The sequence below is a fragment of the Parasteatoda tepidariorum genome, chromosome 8 (genome assembly GCF_982258835.1).
Source record: "Parasteatoda tepidariorum strain Cologne lab strain chromosome 8, Ptep-v5.0, whole genome shotgun sequence".
Taxonomy (NCBI): domain Eukaryota; kingdom Metazoa; phylum Arthropoda; class Arachnida; order Araneae; family Theridiidae; genus Parasteatoda; species Parasteatoda tepidariorum.
In genome coordinates, this window is record NC_141762.1 from 95,783,256 (window position 1) to 95,801,742 (window position 18,487).

The 18,487-nt window shown below is 29.7% G+C and overlaps 1 protein-coding gene across 1 annotated transcript; it reads left to right on the forward strand.

Moving 5' to 3' along the window:
- Positions 1-733: 733 nt before the first annotated feature.
- On the forward strand, positions 734-13,616 carry Prx6a (Peroxiredoxin 6a). The gene is made up of 6 exons (XM_016067093.4): positions 734-1,113; positions 2,061-2,217; positions 5,307-5,450; positions 8,764-8,837; positions 11,749-11,821; positions 13,337-13,616. Exons 1-6 carry the CDS (start codon positions 1,028-1,030, stop codon positions 13,469-13,471), a joined length of 669 nt encoding a protein of 222 aa, XP_015922579.1. The 5' UTR covers positions 734-1,027; the 3' UTR covers positions 13,472-13,616.
- The last annotated feature ends 4,871 nt before the right edge of the window (positions 13,617-18,487 follow it).

Here is an 18,487-nt window from a genome sequence, read left to right on the forward strand (position 1 = left end):
AGGATGATCCGAAGACATGCCATCACAATTTTGATCCTCTGCGGAGGGGATGGCATCCCCTCATCGGTAGCCCGATGACCTGCGCGTGAAGTCGAGCACTTTACGGTAGCACAGTTTAACGAGGACCAATACCGCACACCCTCGGTCCCTACGCAGACTGATCCAAGTGGTCACCCACCCGCACACTGGCCGCAGCCAGTGATGCTTGACTTCGGTGATCTGCTCGGAACCGTGTCTTAACGATCAGTCCACTGCGGGACACGAATTATCTAGTTTTTTTTATATATATAAATTCCTTTTGATAAATGTTTTTTATATATTACATTTTTTTAAATTCTTATTGGCGATCGCAACGCTCGAATACGCCATCTGGGGAGAGACCGGTATCATGCCTTTGGCCCTTCTCCCTTCCCTCTCCTCCTCTTTTCAGTTGTACAGGAAAGCACTACGATATTTTCCCTTTTTATTTAATAAAAATATCTTTTAAAATTTCCGCGATGCTTTTCTTTAGAGTTATGTTTAATTTAGTTTTCAGTGCCATACAGTTTTCCAACTTAAAAGATTTTTATCTGTATGAAAATCAAGAGAGAAACTAACATACTTCCTTCCTCTATGACTTTCCACACGTTAATGGGGAAAGCATGTGAAGTGTTGCCATAGATAGAGAGTTCTGCTCTACGGCACCTGCAGCCCATTTTGATCGCTAATTACTTTTCTACTCATAAAATTGCTACTGTTCTGATGGATTAGTTTCTGTAAAGTAGCGCTGTTGTTAGTATCGGTAAGATAGCTGTGGGAATCAGATCATCAGTGCAATAGCCATAAAATAAGAGCTGTAAGCTAATGCGAAGAGCTCTCGTACTCTTCTGCAATCCACACTACAGCCACTGCCTCAAATTAAAGTGCAAGGTTATCTGATGCCTCTTATAATCTGATGGTAGATAATTAAATAAAGAGTGTATCCGGTGTATCAAATTTAAGTGGACATATTTAATCCGTAAAATAGCGTTATTTTCTTAGCATAGTCATGGTTAATTTAGGTGACCTATTTCCCAATTTTAGTGCAGATACGACTGTAGGAAAAATTCAATTTCATGATTGGATTGGTGAATCGTACGTATTGTTTAATTTATTAAACTATCCGATATATTATTAATAATTTAGAATTTTTCACAAAAAAATGCGGGCATAAGTTTGGTTTGATTTTATCATGTATTTTTATTCTGTTAACATAAAAGTTTTACTTTTACATTGCCGGGGGGGGGGGGGCTCTGTTCGGAAGAAATCCCTTCACTAAGTAATTTATCTTTTAATCGAACCCTTCACAAATTTGTTTATCTTCATTATTGTTTTGGTAATCAAATAAACCCTTTCTGGTGGGGAGGTGCGATGTTTTCCAAATTTCCCTAAGTTTAAATTCCAAATGTAGTATTCTAAGAAAATATTTCTACTTTTACAAACATATTAAATGATAATTTATTTTTTTTGTAAATAAATAATTGATCAATTTATATTAATTCATAAAATTAATTAATGGAATATTATGGATTATAAAATTAATTTCTGGCAATTTTTTAAATAAAATATTATAAATTTACGAATTGTTTAAGTTTACTTAATGCGTAACACATTAAAAGTGATATATAACTAAATTGCGTTATTTAAAATATGTCAGTTGAAATTATTAAAAATGTGAGTAATTTTTTTTTTTCCATTATTCGTCCAAAATGAATATTCTGCGTTGAGCAGTAAATGCTAAATACCAAATACTTGTATGTTGCATCTCTAATTTAGTAGAAGCAATTGTTGAGCAGAATCTTGTATCTATTTACAATTTAAAAACTTCTTGAAAGGGTTTTTAGTAATTTTTACAATAACAGGAACCTATTTGCACAAATTCACAAAAGCAGGACCCTGGTAGAAAGAATGTGACTTAATACTTATTTTATATTCATAAATTATGAGCAGTTTTTTCACACTTTTGCAAAAACAGGACCTTTCACAGAATGTCTAGACAGTCCCCTGATAGCAAATTATTACTGTGAACTTTCATTTTGCAGATGGGCTATTTTATTTTCCCATCCAGCTGATTTTACTCCAGTGTGTACTACTGAACTTGGTAGGGCGGCTGAACTTGCTCCAGAGTTTGAGAAACGTGATGTAAAACTCATAGCTCTTTCCTGTGATGATGTCTTGAGTCACAAAAAATGGACTGAGGTAAAATACAATGTCTTTCTATAATATTTAAATATAGCTTGTATTTCTCTATGTTAATAGTTCTGAAAAGTATTTCGTATTTTCACTTATTTCTGAATTTCTGTTTATATCTTAATATTTCTTCATATATTACCTCTTTTTTTTACTAAAATTTGCATTAGGAATTTCTATGCTATAAACCGACAACTCAAGAACTGTAAGTAATGATTTCAAACTTCGATGTCAAGTTTGTGTCGTGTAAAAAAAAGAGAGAGACTTAATTAACAAGTATTTAACACTAAACATGCCATAACCGGTCAAATGACCGTTTAAGAACTTTTGCATCAAAAATGGTTTATCATCTCATATTTTCGTACATTTGACTTCATGACTTTTTCTAACAATTATATACAGTTAATATTCTTTTTTTATATATATTTTGTTTGTTTCGAATAATACTTGCCGTGTGACTATTTCTCCCACAACTGATCATTTGACCAGGAGAAAAATGTATTACTTTGTAAGGTTATCGGCTCTGAATTTACGATGTAATGCACGTTTAACATATTACATTCGATTAGTTGCATATTTCTGCAATGTTAGTTTAACCAGAGTAACTGTGAATTCAAATTTCCAGAAAGTTCCTAAAATTGCGTCAGAAAAAGTGACAAAAACTGAATGTTTTGATAAGTAGTTTGGATATCATTTTGATAACTTTACTTCATTTCTACCTGACTGTTACTTTTTACCTAGAAAAATTTTAGAAACAATCAAGACAGCACAGGCTCTGAAAGAAATAATATTAATTATAAGAATTATAGAAATAATAATAATTAGAAGAAATATATTTGCAGAAAATGTACAATGAAAACACCCTGTATGTGTAAAAAATGTGTTGAACAATGAATTAAAAATTCTTAATACAGTACAGGACCCGTTATCCGGAAATCAGAAAACCGGAAAACCAAAAAACCGGAACGAAATTCGATAAATTTTCTCGCCATTTTTTTAAAAAAAGATTTTTCTCCTCATAAGATTTTAGGATTTTTCTTTCTTTTTTGAAAGATTTTTACCTTACCATCATTTTGGAAATAATCATTAGTGTATTACTTCATCGTTTTTTCTTCTTTTTAAGATTATTTTCAAATACTTTTTTTTAAGTTGGGTTTAACAATAAAAAAAACGGCTTTTTGGAGCGATTCAGAACACCGGAAAAATCAGTTATCCGGAATAGCGATGGTCCCGACCGTTCCGGATAATCGGTTCCCTACTGTACATAAAAATTGGCAATTTACAATTTTCTTTAACCATAATAAAGTTTTTTTTAGTTTATTTCCTTCCTAACATCCATATTTCATACATTCAATCAAGAAACATAAAGTCCGGTCATGTGACCGGCTATGGTAGAAATAGGTATACATTAAGGGTTAGTATGTTTAGTGTTAATTTATATTGAATTAACACATGATAATTTTAGAAAGTTAACGCTCCTATTTATCTGATGTATGAATATACAGCTAAATGAATGACCATTTTTCATTGTAAAGTTTTCTGATCTGATTTAACGCTTCAATGAAAAATAATAGAATTAAAAAATCTAGTTTCTTGAGAATGCATGTCACAAAATGAGATTGTTTTTATTAAAACATAAATAAATAAAACAAAATTTTATTAGGAATGAACCATGTATTTCATATTTTTGTTAATATTTTAGAATTAATTTTCGAATTATAGTGTGAAAGAGAAAAACATTCGTCTTACGAAAACAATGTAATTTAATTCTAATGTACTGTAATTTAGCTGCTGAGTAAATTTATTTTACCCTCCGGCAGTTAAGCGTGTACTGTTTGTCTAAGAGAGGTACTCTGCCAGACATTCGTCTGGAGATGTGACGGTGACTATGGTAACGAGGTATGATTATTTCAAGTAGGGGTGCGGGATCCCTCTTTAGGACTGGTTTTGGTGAGAGAAAAGGAGACCTCTTCATCGAAGCTACCCTCCCTAAAATGCCCTCTTCTTGTTCCCATAGCACCAGATTGCCACAGACTTTGTGACGGTCAGAGTACCTATCTTAGACAAACAGTAGAAAGTATTTTTTATCCCCCCCTCCCAAATGGCATGCACTTGAAGAACCTCGCACCATTATCTGTCTGTAAATAGTTCTGTACTTCAAAAAAGGCTTGTTTCTTTTTTTTTTTTTTTTTTCATCACTCTTTTTTTTCGTACAAAAACACCCCCTCATCTTGAATTATATTAGAGAAAAATGACTCATTGTACCAGATTTTTTTTTTTTTTTTATTGGAGTGTGAAAAGAACAACAGTTGTATAAAGAAGAAGAAAAAGGTGTAAACATTTAGACACAAAAGAAAGAAAAGCATCAAAACTGCCAGTGTGTTAAAGGAAAAACTCATTCTTAAGTTTTCATTCAAACACCCCATGCATTTGGGCTTTTTTAAACATACTTATTTTATCTATTGATTTTTTTATTTTATTTTGGCTGATCCTAGTAGAATTATATTTTTTAAAAATTCCATTCGAAAGAAATGAAGAAATATGAATGTTTAATCAAAATACAGTCCATGGCCAAATTATTAGATGCATTATAAGATTCTATTCAGCTTTATTGTTTTTACGCTGCTGAAACTGGTTCGTATATCAATTGGTTAACACTGTAATGCAATGTGTTAAAAATAAATACGCATAGGAAGTATATAAAAATCTTTTGAATAAAAACCCATTACATGTATGTTTAAATATAAAAGTATTGCCTATAAACTTGTGCAAAACATGTCACTATTAAATCACTATAGTGCGCCTATTTGATTTAATTATTATAATATACTAATATAATGCCTGATGTAATAAATATTTTATATTTATATAATATATCGTCTAATTTCACCAATGGATATACGAGCGTAAACAAATGCAAACAGTCACGTCGAAACAATAAAGCTGCATACTATCACCTGATAATTAAGTTTTTATATAGAATTTTATAGTGCATTTAATAATTTGGCAAGGGACTATCGACTACCTATTTGATATAACTATATTGCTATTTAGAAAGAAAAAGTTTTCTATAATAAATAATCTTGATTTAAATTTAGGACATCAAAGCATATGCATGCCTGAAGGATGTGGGTTTTCCATTCCCTATTATTGCTGATGAAAAGAGAGAGTTAGCTGTCCAGTTAGGAATGATAGATCCTGATGAAAAAGATAAGGATGGTTTACCTTTAACTGCTCGAGCTGTGAGTATAAGGAACTACCAAATGAATAATCCCACAAAGCTAAAACGGAAAAATATACTTGAATTTTATTTGGTTCAAAAATTTATGAAGATACTAACGAAAGTCAACAAGTTTCAAATGCCTTTTTTTGAGCTTTTGAAACTTATTGATTTTTATTGGCATCTTCTTGTTTTCTATCATCAAGTCTAAACTTGTCATTAAAATTAATTGAAACAGGAAAAGTAAGTTTTATTAAAGCATTTGCTTATGGAATTGTCTCTTTATTATACAAACTTTTATATTTTTTTAACTAGAAAAATGTAATAACATAAGAATGGTTAACATAGTTGCCAACTCTTCTGGTTCTATTAGACTACTGGATTTTACCAGTTTCTCCTGGTCTACTGGTTTCATAAAAATTCTCCTGGTTTTTGTATATTTTAGAAAATTCCCTAAAATTGATTAAGTTTCGTTAAAAAATCCCTTTTGAAATATAATTTTTGAGTAGATTATTGTTCGCTTATATATTTAAATAAGTGTTACTATACTAATACATAATAAAGCGAGCCTCATTTATAAAAATCAGTTTAAAACTTTTTTTGTTCTAAAATGTTCAGTTTATTTTTGTTTAGAAACTCCTTTTTAAATTAATTAAATATTCTGTTAACTGTCTTTGAATTAAATGCCTATTACTATTCAAAATTATGAATAAACATAATATATAACATTTCAAGTTCATTAAATGTCAATCATAACTGGGAAATATTGCATTTTTTCTATTTTGCTGACTGTAAAAATCTCCCTATGTGTAAAATATTTAGTACATTTTGCAGCAATTATCATGAAATTTATATTATTTCGTAAAATCTACTGGATTTTTTCCTATGGTAGCTATGAGTTAATAATGATTATGCTACATCACGATTTTATCTTTGCAATGAAAGCATATTGGTTAAAATAATTTTCACATGGTTATCAGTAGCATGAAATTTGAAACTTGTAGACTTTTATTGGTATCTTTATTCTTGAAGAAAATTAAGTTTTCTATCATCAAGGCTAAACCTGTCATTGAAATTAACTATAATTTTTTTTTTTTTTTTACAATTATAAATGGAAACAGGAAAAATAAGTTTTATTAAACCATTTGCTTTTAAAATTGACCCTTTATTATACAAACTTTTGTATTTTTTTAACTAGAAAAATGTAATAACATAAGAATGGTTAATAATGGTTATGCTATGTCACAATTTTATTTTTACAATGAAAACATATTAGCTAACATAATGCTTTTTTTTTAAATAAAAAACATTCTTAAAAAACAAGCAAAAGTAATTATTTTCTTAAAACACAACACTTAAATAAAACAAAATGTTAATTTATTTGATGTATAAAAGGCTGCTATTAAAACATAACTGGATTTTTTTTTTTTTTTTTAATTTTTAAAATTATGAAATTGGATTGACATTAGCCGAATTTTGAAAAAAATATTAAATATATGCTTTGTTTTAATTTTTATTTTTGAAAATTAAAACCATTAAAGATTTATTGTTTGAAATATTGAAGTTCTATAAAAACATGTAACTTACACACATTTAAAAAAATATTGAAAATTAATTGAAATAAATTTTTTTTAATTAAATGTTGCGATGTTTTTTTTTTCTTACAAATAAAAATTTTTAACACTTTAATTAGTGGTCGAATTCTAAGAGAAATAATAAGCATAAGCTTTGTTTTAATTTTTCGGAAAATAAAATCCCTTAAGGTTTCATTCTTTCAAATTTAACAAAAAGAAACTGGTTTTTTGGTTTAGATTGGGTTTTTTCCCCTATCTTTTTCATTGTTTTTTTTTTTTTAAACAATATGTCTGTTAATATTTTAAGCCTTTAATTAAAATTAACTAAGCCATTCCTAGTGTATATTTTCGCATTTAACTATTAAATAATGTTTTCAATAATAATACAAAAGAATTTGCTTTTGTTCTTTAAATATGCTAACATTAAAAAAGGAACTGAATGTTTTCAATATGTTTTTATATTACTTTATACCTCCACTTAACATGACAATAAACACTTAAATTTTATTTCAGTAATATTTATTAAAGAGTGATTTATCCCCTTGCTTGTCTGTAATATAAAAATGCATGTATTTCAGTACGATTTATTTATAATAATTATTTATCTGCGTGCAATAAATAATATTTAGTATTAATTTTAAGTTTTATGAAATATGAATTTTTCTTTATATATAATAAGGTTTAAACTAGCCAATGCTGCTTGTCTGTAATATAAAAATGCTATACTTCAGTATTACTTAATCAATATTCTTATTTCACTGTATACAATTAAAAATATTAGTATTTAGTTAAGTTTTATGAAATATAAATTTTTTTTTTTTTATCCAATGGATCATTATTAAATTTAATGCAATATGTAGTATAAATTCTTTGTACACTGAAATTAAATATTATTAAACTTTTTCTTATATGCAATGATGCGAAATTAATTATTTTATTAAATAAAACAAGATGTTAAATTATTTGATGTAAAAAAAGCTGCTATTAAGGCATAACTGGATTATTATTTATTTTTATTTTTTATTATTACAAATTATAAAATTGGATTGACTAATGGCCAAATTCTAAGTGAAAGGATAAACTTAAGCTTGGTTTTAATTGTTTGGAAAACAGAAGTCATTAAAAATATTTTACATGCATGCATTGAACAAAGATTGAAACTCTGACTGTAAGTAATGATTTCAAGCTTCGACTCTGAAATGAAACAAAAGTGTGATTATTTAAATTAAAAAGGAGTTTTTTTTTAAGAAAAAAACCCCACTTTCAAAATATTTTGAAATTTTTTTAATTTAGAGACTTCTATTGGATTGGCTAATAGCAAGAGTTTAAGAAGAAAAAAATTAAGTGAGCTTTTTTTTTTATTATATTATTATTATTTTAAATAAAAACTACTAAAGATTATTGATTCAAAAATAAATTAGACAAAAATGAACTGATTTAATGTAATAAAGTAGTATATATTTGGTTACATACAAAGTATTGCTATTAAACTGCACAGCATAAAATGAAAATACGATACGCTAAAATTCAGCAATTACTCCCAGAAGCCATTTTACGGAGGGGAGGGGATTATACTGATGCTTGCTCATGTAGACTGAACTGGTTTTTTGTTTGATTTATTCTTTTAATAGATTCAACAAAATTTTATAGGATAGAAAAATTTATTTCAACTTCATTTATTTATTTATTTTGAAGTAAAATTCATTAGACGTAACACTTTTCGTTCGTTCAAAATTAAATGCCTTTATTATTTTTAATTAGGTGTTCATCGTTGGTCCTGACAAAAGATTGAAACTTTCGATGCTCTATCCTGCTACCACGGGTCGCAATTTCGAGTATGTATTATGATATTTGGGGATTTATTTCTCAGAATAAATTCCTGTTGAACAGCATTTATTTATTTTTGAGTGTGTCACTTGTAACCTTCTTTTTTTCTTGTGGCAAGTTTGTATCCCAATACTGAAAATGGTAGCCAAAAATTACTTTTTTATTTTGTTTAAAAAGTGACCTCACTTTTGCCATGCAGAACTTTTATTTTTGATGCCAAAAAGAGGTTTTACTCATTTTTGACTTAAGTGCTTTAATCAATTTCCTTCAGTGCTTTAATCAATTTCCAAAAAGTTGACTTAGGAAACCGTGCTGTTATTTTCACAAAAATATCTTAAAATGAGTATTTTTGATACTTACTTATTTATCTAATCTTAAAACAATTTTTTAAATTCAACTTTGCATAGAAAGCTTAAATTTTTCAAATAATTTTTCAAGTGTTTAAGCATTTCCTAGTTTGTTTTTTTATATAAAATATTTCTTTAATAAAATACCCTTTTCTCACGTGAAGTGTAGGAATAATTAAAAAATATCCATCTTTTGAATTGAGCTGTAATTCTTTCTATTAATGGCATTCAATGCCACTTGGCGAATTTGAGAATGGCAATTAGCCTCTACTCTTTTTCTTTCTTTTTTTTTTACTCCTCAGTTTGTTATTGGATTCTATCGTGATGCAAAGTACTATGATTAATCTCTATTATTTATTATTGCTTTTGGTATAATATTACTTCTTTGGTAAAGTTTTTGCTTAATCTTTGATACGGTAGAGCCCTGATTATTCATGGAATTGGGTGGCAAGGGCACTGTGGGTAACAAATATCACAGATATATCCTGAAAAGTAAAGTTGAAACATGAAAAATAATTTTAAAACATATTCATACATGAGTATATACTGGGTTTGTGCGCACAAGGAGTATCGGGATAATCCAGGAATCGTCAGGGAAAACGATGTTTGAAACAAAAAGTTCGCTAATTTTCAGAAAATAATTTTGCCCCATAAATAGGAATTGTCAGGAAATTTATCAGCCTATCAAATTGCGGGAGTTCACTCTTCAATAGTAATTTCAGCATGCACAATAGTGGATTCAAAGAAATAATCAGATTTTTTCCCAGACCGACCGTCATTAAGTTTATCCTCAAGATTCTATTATTCTATAACGTTTCGGAAGTGTTGTGCAAGTTAGGAACTTGCAAGTTAGGAGATTATTGATATTTTTTTTTTTAATCTACTTCTCAATTTTCGTTATCCTTGATTTATATGACAAATTATTGTTTTAAAGATTTGAATAATACATTATCATAACAAACAAAAGGTTTTTTTTTATTGTATGCTGTGTTTATTTATTTTATGTATCTTAAAGAGACAATATTTTTTAATTCAATAAATTCTGATTCCTCAGTGAATTCCTCATCATTTGCAAGTTTTGCCTGATGTAGAATCACATCTGCTTTTATAATATTTTTTCTGTTAGGTAAAAGAAATAAAGGCTGAAGATAGTTTACAATTATTTATAACTAAAAACAGATGATTATTTTACTAAGCAGATTGCAGCTTTCTTTTTTTTGCAAGCAATGATACATTTTCATTCCTATAAGTTTTGAGGGTTTTTCTTTCTGTTAGCAATAAATTTCTTAATAAATTAGTTCTTATTCATGAGTTTTAAGATAAAGATTTTTTTTTTAAAAAAAATTCAGTTTATCTATTTCAAAACTCCTGTATAGGTTTTATTATGTTAAAAGAATGGAATGAACATATTAAATAGAATGGAATGAATGATAGAATGGAATGAACATATTGAAATGATAGTTAAAAGAATGGTTAACAATTCAAGTATAGTTTTTATTTAATTTGATTAGTAAGTTTTCCTTTTTTGCTCATAATTAGATATGAAATATATTGCATTTTTTTATAATTAATATTGTTTTATATTAGTTAATTTGGTGTTTTTAATAAATTTTCAGTTTATTATAATTTGATTTTGTTTAGTTTGTTATATTCTGGCTAACTTCAATTAAATGAATAACATTAATTAACTTATTATTGTTAGTTTTTTTTTGTGTTGGTTTAGTGTTAATTCTAAAAAAGTTTTTAAGTGTTTTTTTTTTTTAGTTAATTTTGTGGTTGTACCATTGTAATTTATATTTTCTATATATTTATCCATCTTATTTATGATTTTTTTTTTTAAATAAAAAAATTTAACATATTACATTTTAAAGTTTTTTCCCCCTCTTCAGTTCTTTAAATCCTTCATCATGATTTATTTTCAATTAAATGCAGATTATTTGTATGATATTTTTATTAATTTGTTTATTTTATTATTTTTTTTTGGAAAGACATAGCTGTTAAAAAATTGTTCTTTTATTTTATTGATTGATAAGTTCTACTTTTGTATTTTATTTTCTTACAGCTTTGTTTCATATTTTAGGATAACTTATTTATTTATTTTATGGCTAAGTATAAAAAATAGTATGTTTTTATTGTTTAATTATCTATATTTTTATAGGTTGAATAAGTTTTTCAAACTTGTAATCCTTTTCTTAGATTACAAGTTTGAGAAATTTATCCAAATATTGTCGCTTCCATTTATTACCAATTAGAAAAAAAGCAATAAAAACAGTCACTTCATGGTCTGCTGTTTAAACTACATTTTTTTTTAATGTTATTGCCGTATAATCTACTGCTTTCATTGTGTGTATATATTTACATTTTTAATGAAAATAAGTCATTTTTTTGCCCCCTAAAAAAAATTCCAATCTTTTTTCCGAAGTAACATTAAAAAATTATGCAAAGAAAAAGATGTATCATGATTTATTTACCACTTAATTATTTATTTCTTTGTAACAAATAAGAAAGTTTTCCAAGTATTATTTTTATTCACATTTATAATATATGTTTAAATCATGTTATTTGTTCTTAGTGAAATACTGAGGGTTGTCGATTCCTTGCAACTTACAAGAAATCAGAATGTTGCTACTCCCGTTGATTGGAAGGTATGGAAGCTAAAAATTTAGTGTTCTTTATGTAGTTATTTTTTTCTTGCTATCCATTTGATGCATATCTGTGAACAATAATATTCACAAGTTTAATCAGTAAAAAGAAATGTTGTATATTAAATAAAACCTTGTAAATGTGCATTATAATTATTATCTAATTTTTTTCCGGAACCTTTTTCGTGATTTACCCTACAACTCTATATTAAAAATTAAATAATTAATGTAAATTTGGTTTTAGTCTAAAATATTCATATTAAAAAAAGTTAAAAACAACTTAAATAGAAATAATGGCATAAAAGAAGTTCATGTGCTCAAATTTTATTTTCAAAGCAGATTAAAGTGAAAACAATCTTCGCTTTTTAGGCCGAAATCAACACAAAACGATGAATGGAAAAACTTGATTTTTTTTTACTGTCTCAACTTGGTTAGTTAGCAATGGAGAAACATTAAGTAAATCTCCCTTGTCAATAACATAGTTAGTTTTTTATCTGTCCTTGAACTGCTGACCCAATTTTGGGTTGACGACTACTCATGTTCAATTCCGTATCCTTGAAATTCTGAACCCAAGCTAGGAGACAACGGAACTCCTGGATCAAGTATTGGGTAATTTTTGCTTTCGTGTAGAGAACTTTTTGTCACATTTGCGATACATGGAGAGAAAAACCGCCCGCGGTTATCCTGACGGCAAGGGAACTTTAGCCTATGATCCGTCTACCACTGAGGATGTTTGACATCAATACTGTGATCAGTGCAAGCCAGGTGCGGAATTCGTATCGACCAGTCACCCCTGGGATTCAAACCCGGGCATCTCTTTGGAAGGCAAGCGCTCTATCCCTTGAACCTTTTTTTTTGGATTACGCCAAATATATATAGTTGGCCTAGTACCCCAATTTTTGATCCAATTTTTTAGAAATTTAAACCCTTATTTTGAGGGTCTGGAATCGAAATATGTAAATATATATATATATGTTAATTCAGATAAAATACATTTTCGTTTCTGATTTCGCAACTGAATAATTAGCAGGGGTCTGTCCAGGCCAAATTTACCACTGGTCCGATCAGCGGTACCTTCACAAATTCAACTTTAGGAAAAACAGTAGTTTCATGAAATACTTTATCTAAAAAATTTATTTTTGTATACCGTAAGAAACGATAAATCCATATTTTTGCGTTGATTTTTTAATATAATTTTTGATTTTCACAAATTATGTCTAAATTTTCACAAAATGGGTACCTCTCAGGAAAAACTAGATAGATCCCTGGTTGAAGTCAAACCCTGGAACCATTAACATTGACACTTAGTTCATGAAAATCCGATCATTAGAACAAAGGTTACTCCGGGTGATTTATTTTGCACACTGTAAATCATAAAATTGCTCTAATTTAAATTCGGTGAAGAACGTTAACTGCATATATTTTTGTGTTGTTATACTTATAATTATTAATAGTTAGTTTGATAATTTATCACCTCTGATGAAATACGTTTTTTTTTTTTTTTCTTTTTTTATGAAGCAAGGAGAAGATTGCATGGTTCTGCCCAACATCAAAGAAGCTGACCTGCCCACTCTCTTCCCTAAAGGTGTTAGGGTCAAGGAGATGCCTTCTGGAAAGCCTTACCTGCGTTTAACACCTCAGCCTAATGCTTAATCATGTTGGAATGGACAGTTATTCGTATCTACCTCAATGGAAATCAAAACAGATAGATTAAAGAGTGACTGATGCACGTAGCCTTTTTTACTTTATTAAAAAATCAAATGATGTTATTTTAATAAAAACGTTATTTGCATTTGCACTTTTATGGACTATTTTTTTTTTGTTTCTGTTTTTTTAATTATATAATTTGGGATTGCTATGCTCAAATATGCCATCTGGGGTGGAGACCAGTTCCACGTCTTGTTCCTTTCCCTCTCCCCTTCTCAGTTGCATAGGAATGTACTACAATATTTTCCCTTTTCTTCATATTTTACGTATTCAATTGTCAAAAAAAAAAATTTAATTTCCACAACCCTTTCTTTTAGAACCATATTCAACAGAGTTACCACTTCACAGGAAAAACCTGGAAAATGCAAGGAGTTTAAAAATCACCTAAAATGCAGGGAATTTTGATTTTTTTTTTTTTTTTCTTTGCGAACTGGGAAAATACACGGAATTTTGTTTCCTATTTTTGTCATTTAAAAAATGGTGACCGTTCATGGGATATTTAACCATGATATTTCAGCTATACTAAACTATTTCATTTACTATAGCATTATTTAAGTATGTTCAGCTGTTTTTCCAGCAATTAAAGCTAATAAATATAGTATACCCAATATAGCTCACACAAGATCACAGTAATTGTTGTTTCATCTTAATAAATTGTGTATAATATGTACAGGGAAAACACATGGAATTTTTTTTTCCTGATTTGAGTGGCAACCCTGTTCAATGTAGTGTTCAGTTCCATATAGTTTCCTAACTTACAAGTTTTTAATCTAATTCAAAATCAAGAGAGGAACTGTACTTCCTTTTCCCGTGACTCTCGACACGCTAATGGTGAAAGCATACGAAATGTTGCCATTGGTAGAGATTTCTGCTTTATGCCTTCTATGGCCCATTTCGATCACAAATATTTTCTCCATGTCTGCTCATTTTTTCAATCATTTATCTAGAATACCACTTTTAGGGCCTATACATTAGAGTGCAGAAGTGTTACGTTCTTCAATGCAAACTATTGAGTTAAAATGTGTAGTGTATCTACCACTACAAAAATACAATTCCAATTCACTAGTAATATATAAGACATGTTAACTCGATGCTATGTTGGGGTACCTTTTCATAGGCAAAGGTTGACATAGTCAATATCTACTCTCCTCACATTGGTGACCTTCGAATGTGATGTGAACACGCCTTCCTTGACAGAAACTCCCACTTCGATATTAATGTGCCTATCTTGCGAGTAACGCCTACTTCATTGGATTGTCCACATTGAACAGTTGACTTGTGACTGCGACATTATTCGCCTCCTCGCGCTGTTTCTACTCAGTCTCGATCACTCACAACGTATTTACTCAACTGCTAAAGGCAACGCAGGAGCGTCCACAACCGTGAACTTAATACAGCTCTCACGATCAACAAAAGTATGGTGATCTTAATACAGCTCTCCCGGCTTCTCACAAAACAGCAATGAATCAACTAGTGGTATCTAATTCATTGAATTCTATCATGGATAAAATTCTGGTAGGGGAGTGCTGTTACAGGGTGGCCACTCACTCTGGAAACCGGGAGAACCGGGAATTCTCAGGGAATTTTGAAATACCACTGGAAAACCGGGAATTCTCAGGGAATTTCACGTCAATTCTGGAAAATAATTTTGTCGCGCGTCGCCGCTCTTTTCTTCCCATTCCGTTATGTTTAGTTTTTCGGAGCGAGACGCATCTGCTTCATCGCGATCAAGCATCACGTGATTATCCTTCAATGAACGCTTCGTGTCCCCGCGAAAAAGCGGAAATTCGCCTTTTTTTCTCCCAATTTTGAAAATTTCCGACCATGTTCCAAAAACTAAAATTTTTGGGAAGTCCTATTCGAGAAGCCCAAGCCGCCCGAACGATAGTCGGATTACTGCGACTTCCGCTATAGAGTGAAAAGGAGTCTAAGCGTTTCATTTCTACCGCCGATATTTGATTTTTTTGTTTGACTGATTTTCGGAATTTTAAATATTAGGAACTGCACCGGAATCTGCGAAAATCGCGATTTTTAATCAGACGATTTTAATATCAATCATCGATTTTCGTATTTAACTGATTTAAAACTTACGCGTTGCAATTTTTTTACGCGATTTAAAAATCGTACTAGCAATTCCTATTCACTCAATTTAAAAATCAATATTGCGATTTGTATTCTTGTGAGTTTAAAATCCAACGTTGCGATTCGTATTCACGCATTTTTAAATCCAATTTTACGATTCGTTATCACGCAGTTGTAATATCAGATATCGTTTTTCGTATTTGTACGCTATTTAAAAATTACTCACTGCGATTCGTATTCACGTGATCTAAAAACTATGCATCGTGATTCTTATTTACGCGATTTAAAAATTCAATATCGCAATTTGTATTTTCGTGTTTTTAAAATCCAACAGCTCGATTCATATTTACGGGATTTTAAAATCCAAAATCGCGATTTATATTCACGCGATTTTAAAATCCAACCGCACGATTCATAATCACGCGATTTTAAAATCCAATATCGTGATTCATATTCACGCGATTTTAAAATCCAAAATCGCGATTCATATTCACGCGATTTTAAAATCCAATATCGTGATTTGTTTTTTCGTGTTTTTAAAATCCAATATCGTGATTTGTTTTTTCGTGTTTTTAAAATCCAAAATCGTGATTCATATTCACGCGATTTTAAAATCCAAAATCGCAATTCATATTCACGCGATTTTAAAATCTAATATCGTGATTTCTATTCACGCGATTTTAAAATCTAATATCGTGATTTCTATTCACGCGATTTTAAAATCTAATATCGTGATTTCTATTCACGCGATTTTAAAATCTAATATCGTGATTTCTATTCACGCGATTTTAAAATCCAATATCGTGATTTGTATTTTCGTGTTTTTAAAATCCAATATCGTGATTTCTATTTTCGTGTTTTTAAAATCCAACAGCACGATTCCTATTCACGCGATTTTCAAGTCGAAAATCGCGATTCATATTCACGCGATTTTGAAATCCGAAATCGCGATTCATATTCACGCGATTTTGAAATCCAAAATCGCGATTCATATTCATGCTATTTTAAAATCCAATATCAAGATTCTTGAAAGAAGTAGAAGTAAGTTTTCTCTTGAATTAGTTACTGTAAAGATGTGATATATTTTTCATTAGTAAGTAATTTAATAGTCGTGCCTTCCTATAATTGCTTAATTTTTTTTAATATATTAGTGGTCAAAATTTTAAAATTATATTTAAGAAAAATTTAAAGTTAACTGTCTAAATGCTTCTGCCACTTTAAATATTGAATAAAAATCTCCCAGCATAGTTAAGAGTTACTAAAAACTTATAAATCTCAGTATCATATAGAGCACTCTCCCCCCCTCCTCCCAGTGACCTGCGTTGTAAAAGTTCAGCTTTTTTTTATTTTTGTCCACTTTCATGCCTGATTATGGCGAGCAATTTCAAAAAACCATAGCTAGCTGTGATTATTTAGTTATGGGCTTTGATGAAAGTCGAAATAAAATCGCTCAGAAACAACAAATCGGCGTTAGTGTTCGACTTTGGAATAAAGATACAAATAGTCCAGACACGATATTTGACATCAGTATTTCTTCGTCATTTAACAGCAATGGATTTGTTGGATAATTTCAAAGAAGCCCTTACCCAATTTTCCATCAATAAAAATAAAATAATTCAAATATTTATGGATGGACCTAATGTCAACCATAAATTTCTTAATGATCTTAAAAAAGAACTTGAGGAAATGCCGCAAGATCCTGTGCTGTTAGATATAGGTAGCTGTGGACTGCATACAATCCATTGTGGGTTTAAACATGCAATAAAGTCTTCAGAGTGGAATGTAGTGGACTTTTTATGGGCGCTATACTACATTTTTAAAGATGTACCATCACATAGAGCTGATTTCATATATTTCACAGGATGTGAAAAATTTCCAAAGAAATTTTGTGCAATCCGATGGGTTCAAAATGTAGAAGTTGCTGAGAGGGCATTAGAAATGTTGCATCATATTTTCGAATTTGTAAAAGCAGCAAAGAAGGAGAAAAAATCTATGTTGGCTCAAAAAATTTCAGTGTACTCTCGGAGTGTATCAAATACAGTTTCTTTGCTGCAAAATTGGCATTTTTTCAGTCATTAGCTGCTTTTATTGAAACATTTCTCACAGAATTTCAGAGTGATGCTCTATTAGCTCCTTTACTTTTCTCTAATTTAACATAAATTTTAAGATCTCTTCTTGATAAATTTGTAAAACCCGATATTTTAGTGGAGAACTCTTCAAAATTAGGAAAAATAGATTTGTCATTGGCAGATAATCTGCTTCCAATCAACGAAGTTGCTCTTAGTTTTGCAGTTGCGGATGAAATAAGGAAAATAAAAGATTCTTCACCTTCTGAAGAATTTTCCTTTAGGAAAGAATGTGCAATTGCTTATAGAAAATTCTGTGAAAAGATTTTAGAAAGATCACCTTTTAAATTCCAGTTAACAAGGGGCCTATCTTGTCTTGATCCTGGTGTAATTTTAAATATAGCAATTATTGAAAAAAGGCTTTCATCTTGCCTTTCAATGTTGGTATCTAGCAATTGGATATCAGGTATCAAGGCTGACAGTGTGAAAGATAGTTACAAAACGTTCATTCGGAATCCTCTATTTAAGAAAGAAATGGAGCAATTTGAGATGAGGGAAAAACGACTGGATAATGTTTTCTTCTCTCTGTTTGAAGTTTGCAATGCACCAAAAAATTTACGTTCCTTTGTTAAGTTTCTCCTCATATTGTCACACGGAAGTGCTTTTATAGAAAGGGGCTTTTCTATTAATTCAGATTGTTTAATAGAAAATCAACATGAAGTTAGTTTAGTTGCTCTAAGACAAATTCATGATAGCTTTATGGATGCTGGTGATGTTGACAATATAACTGTGACGAAATCCGTGATAAACTACG

Coding starts and splice junctions, on each gene's coding strand:
- Prx6a (XM_016067093.4), top strand. CDS start 1,028: ATGGTTAATTTAGGTGACCTATTTCCCAATTTTAGTGCAGATACGACT. Junction 2,218..5,306: donor GTCACAAAAAATGGACTGAG/GTAAAATACAAT, acceptor ATTTAAATTTAG/GACATCAAAGCATATGCATG. Junction 11,822..13,336: donor CTACTCCCGTTGATTGGAAG/GTATGGAAGCTA, acceptor TTTTTTATGAAG/CAAGGAGAAGATTGCATGGT.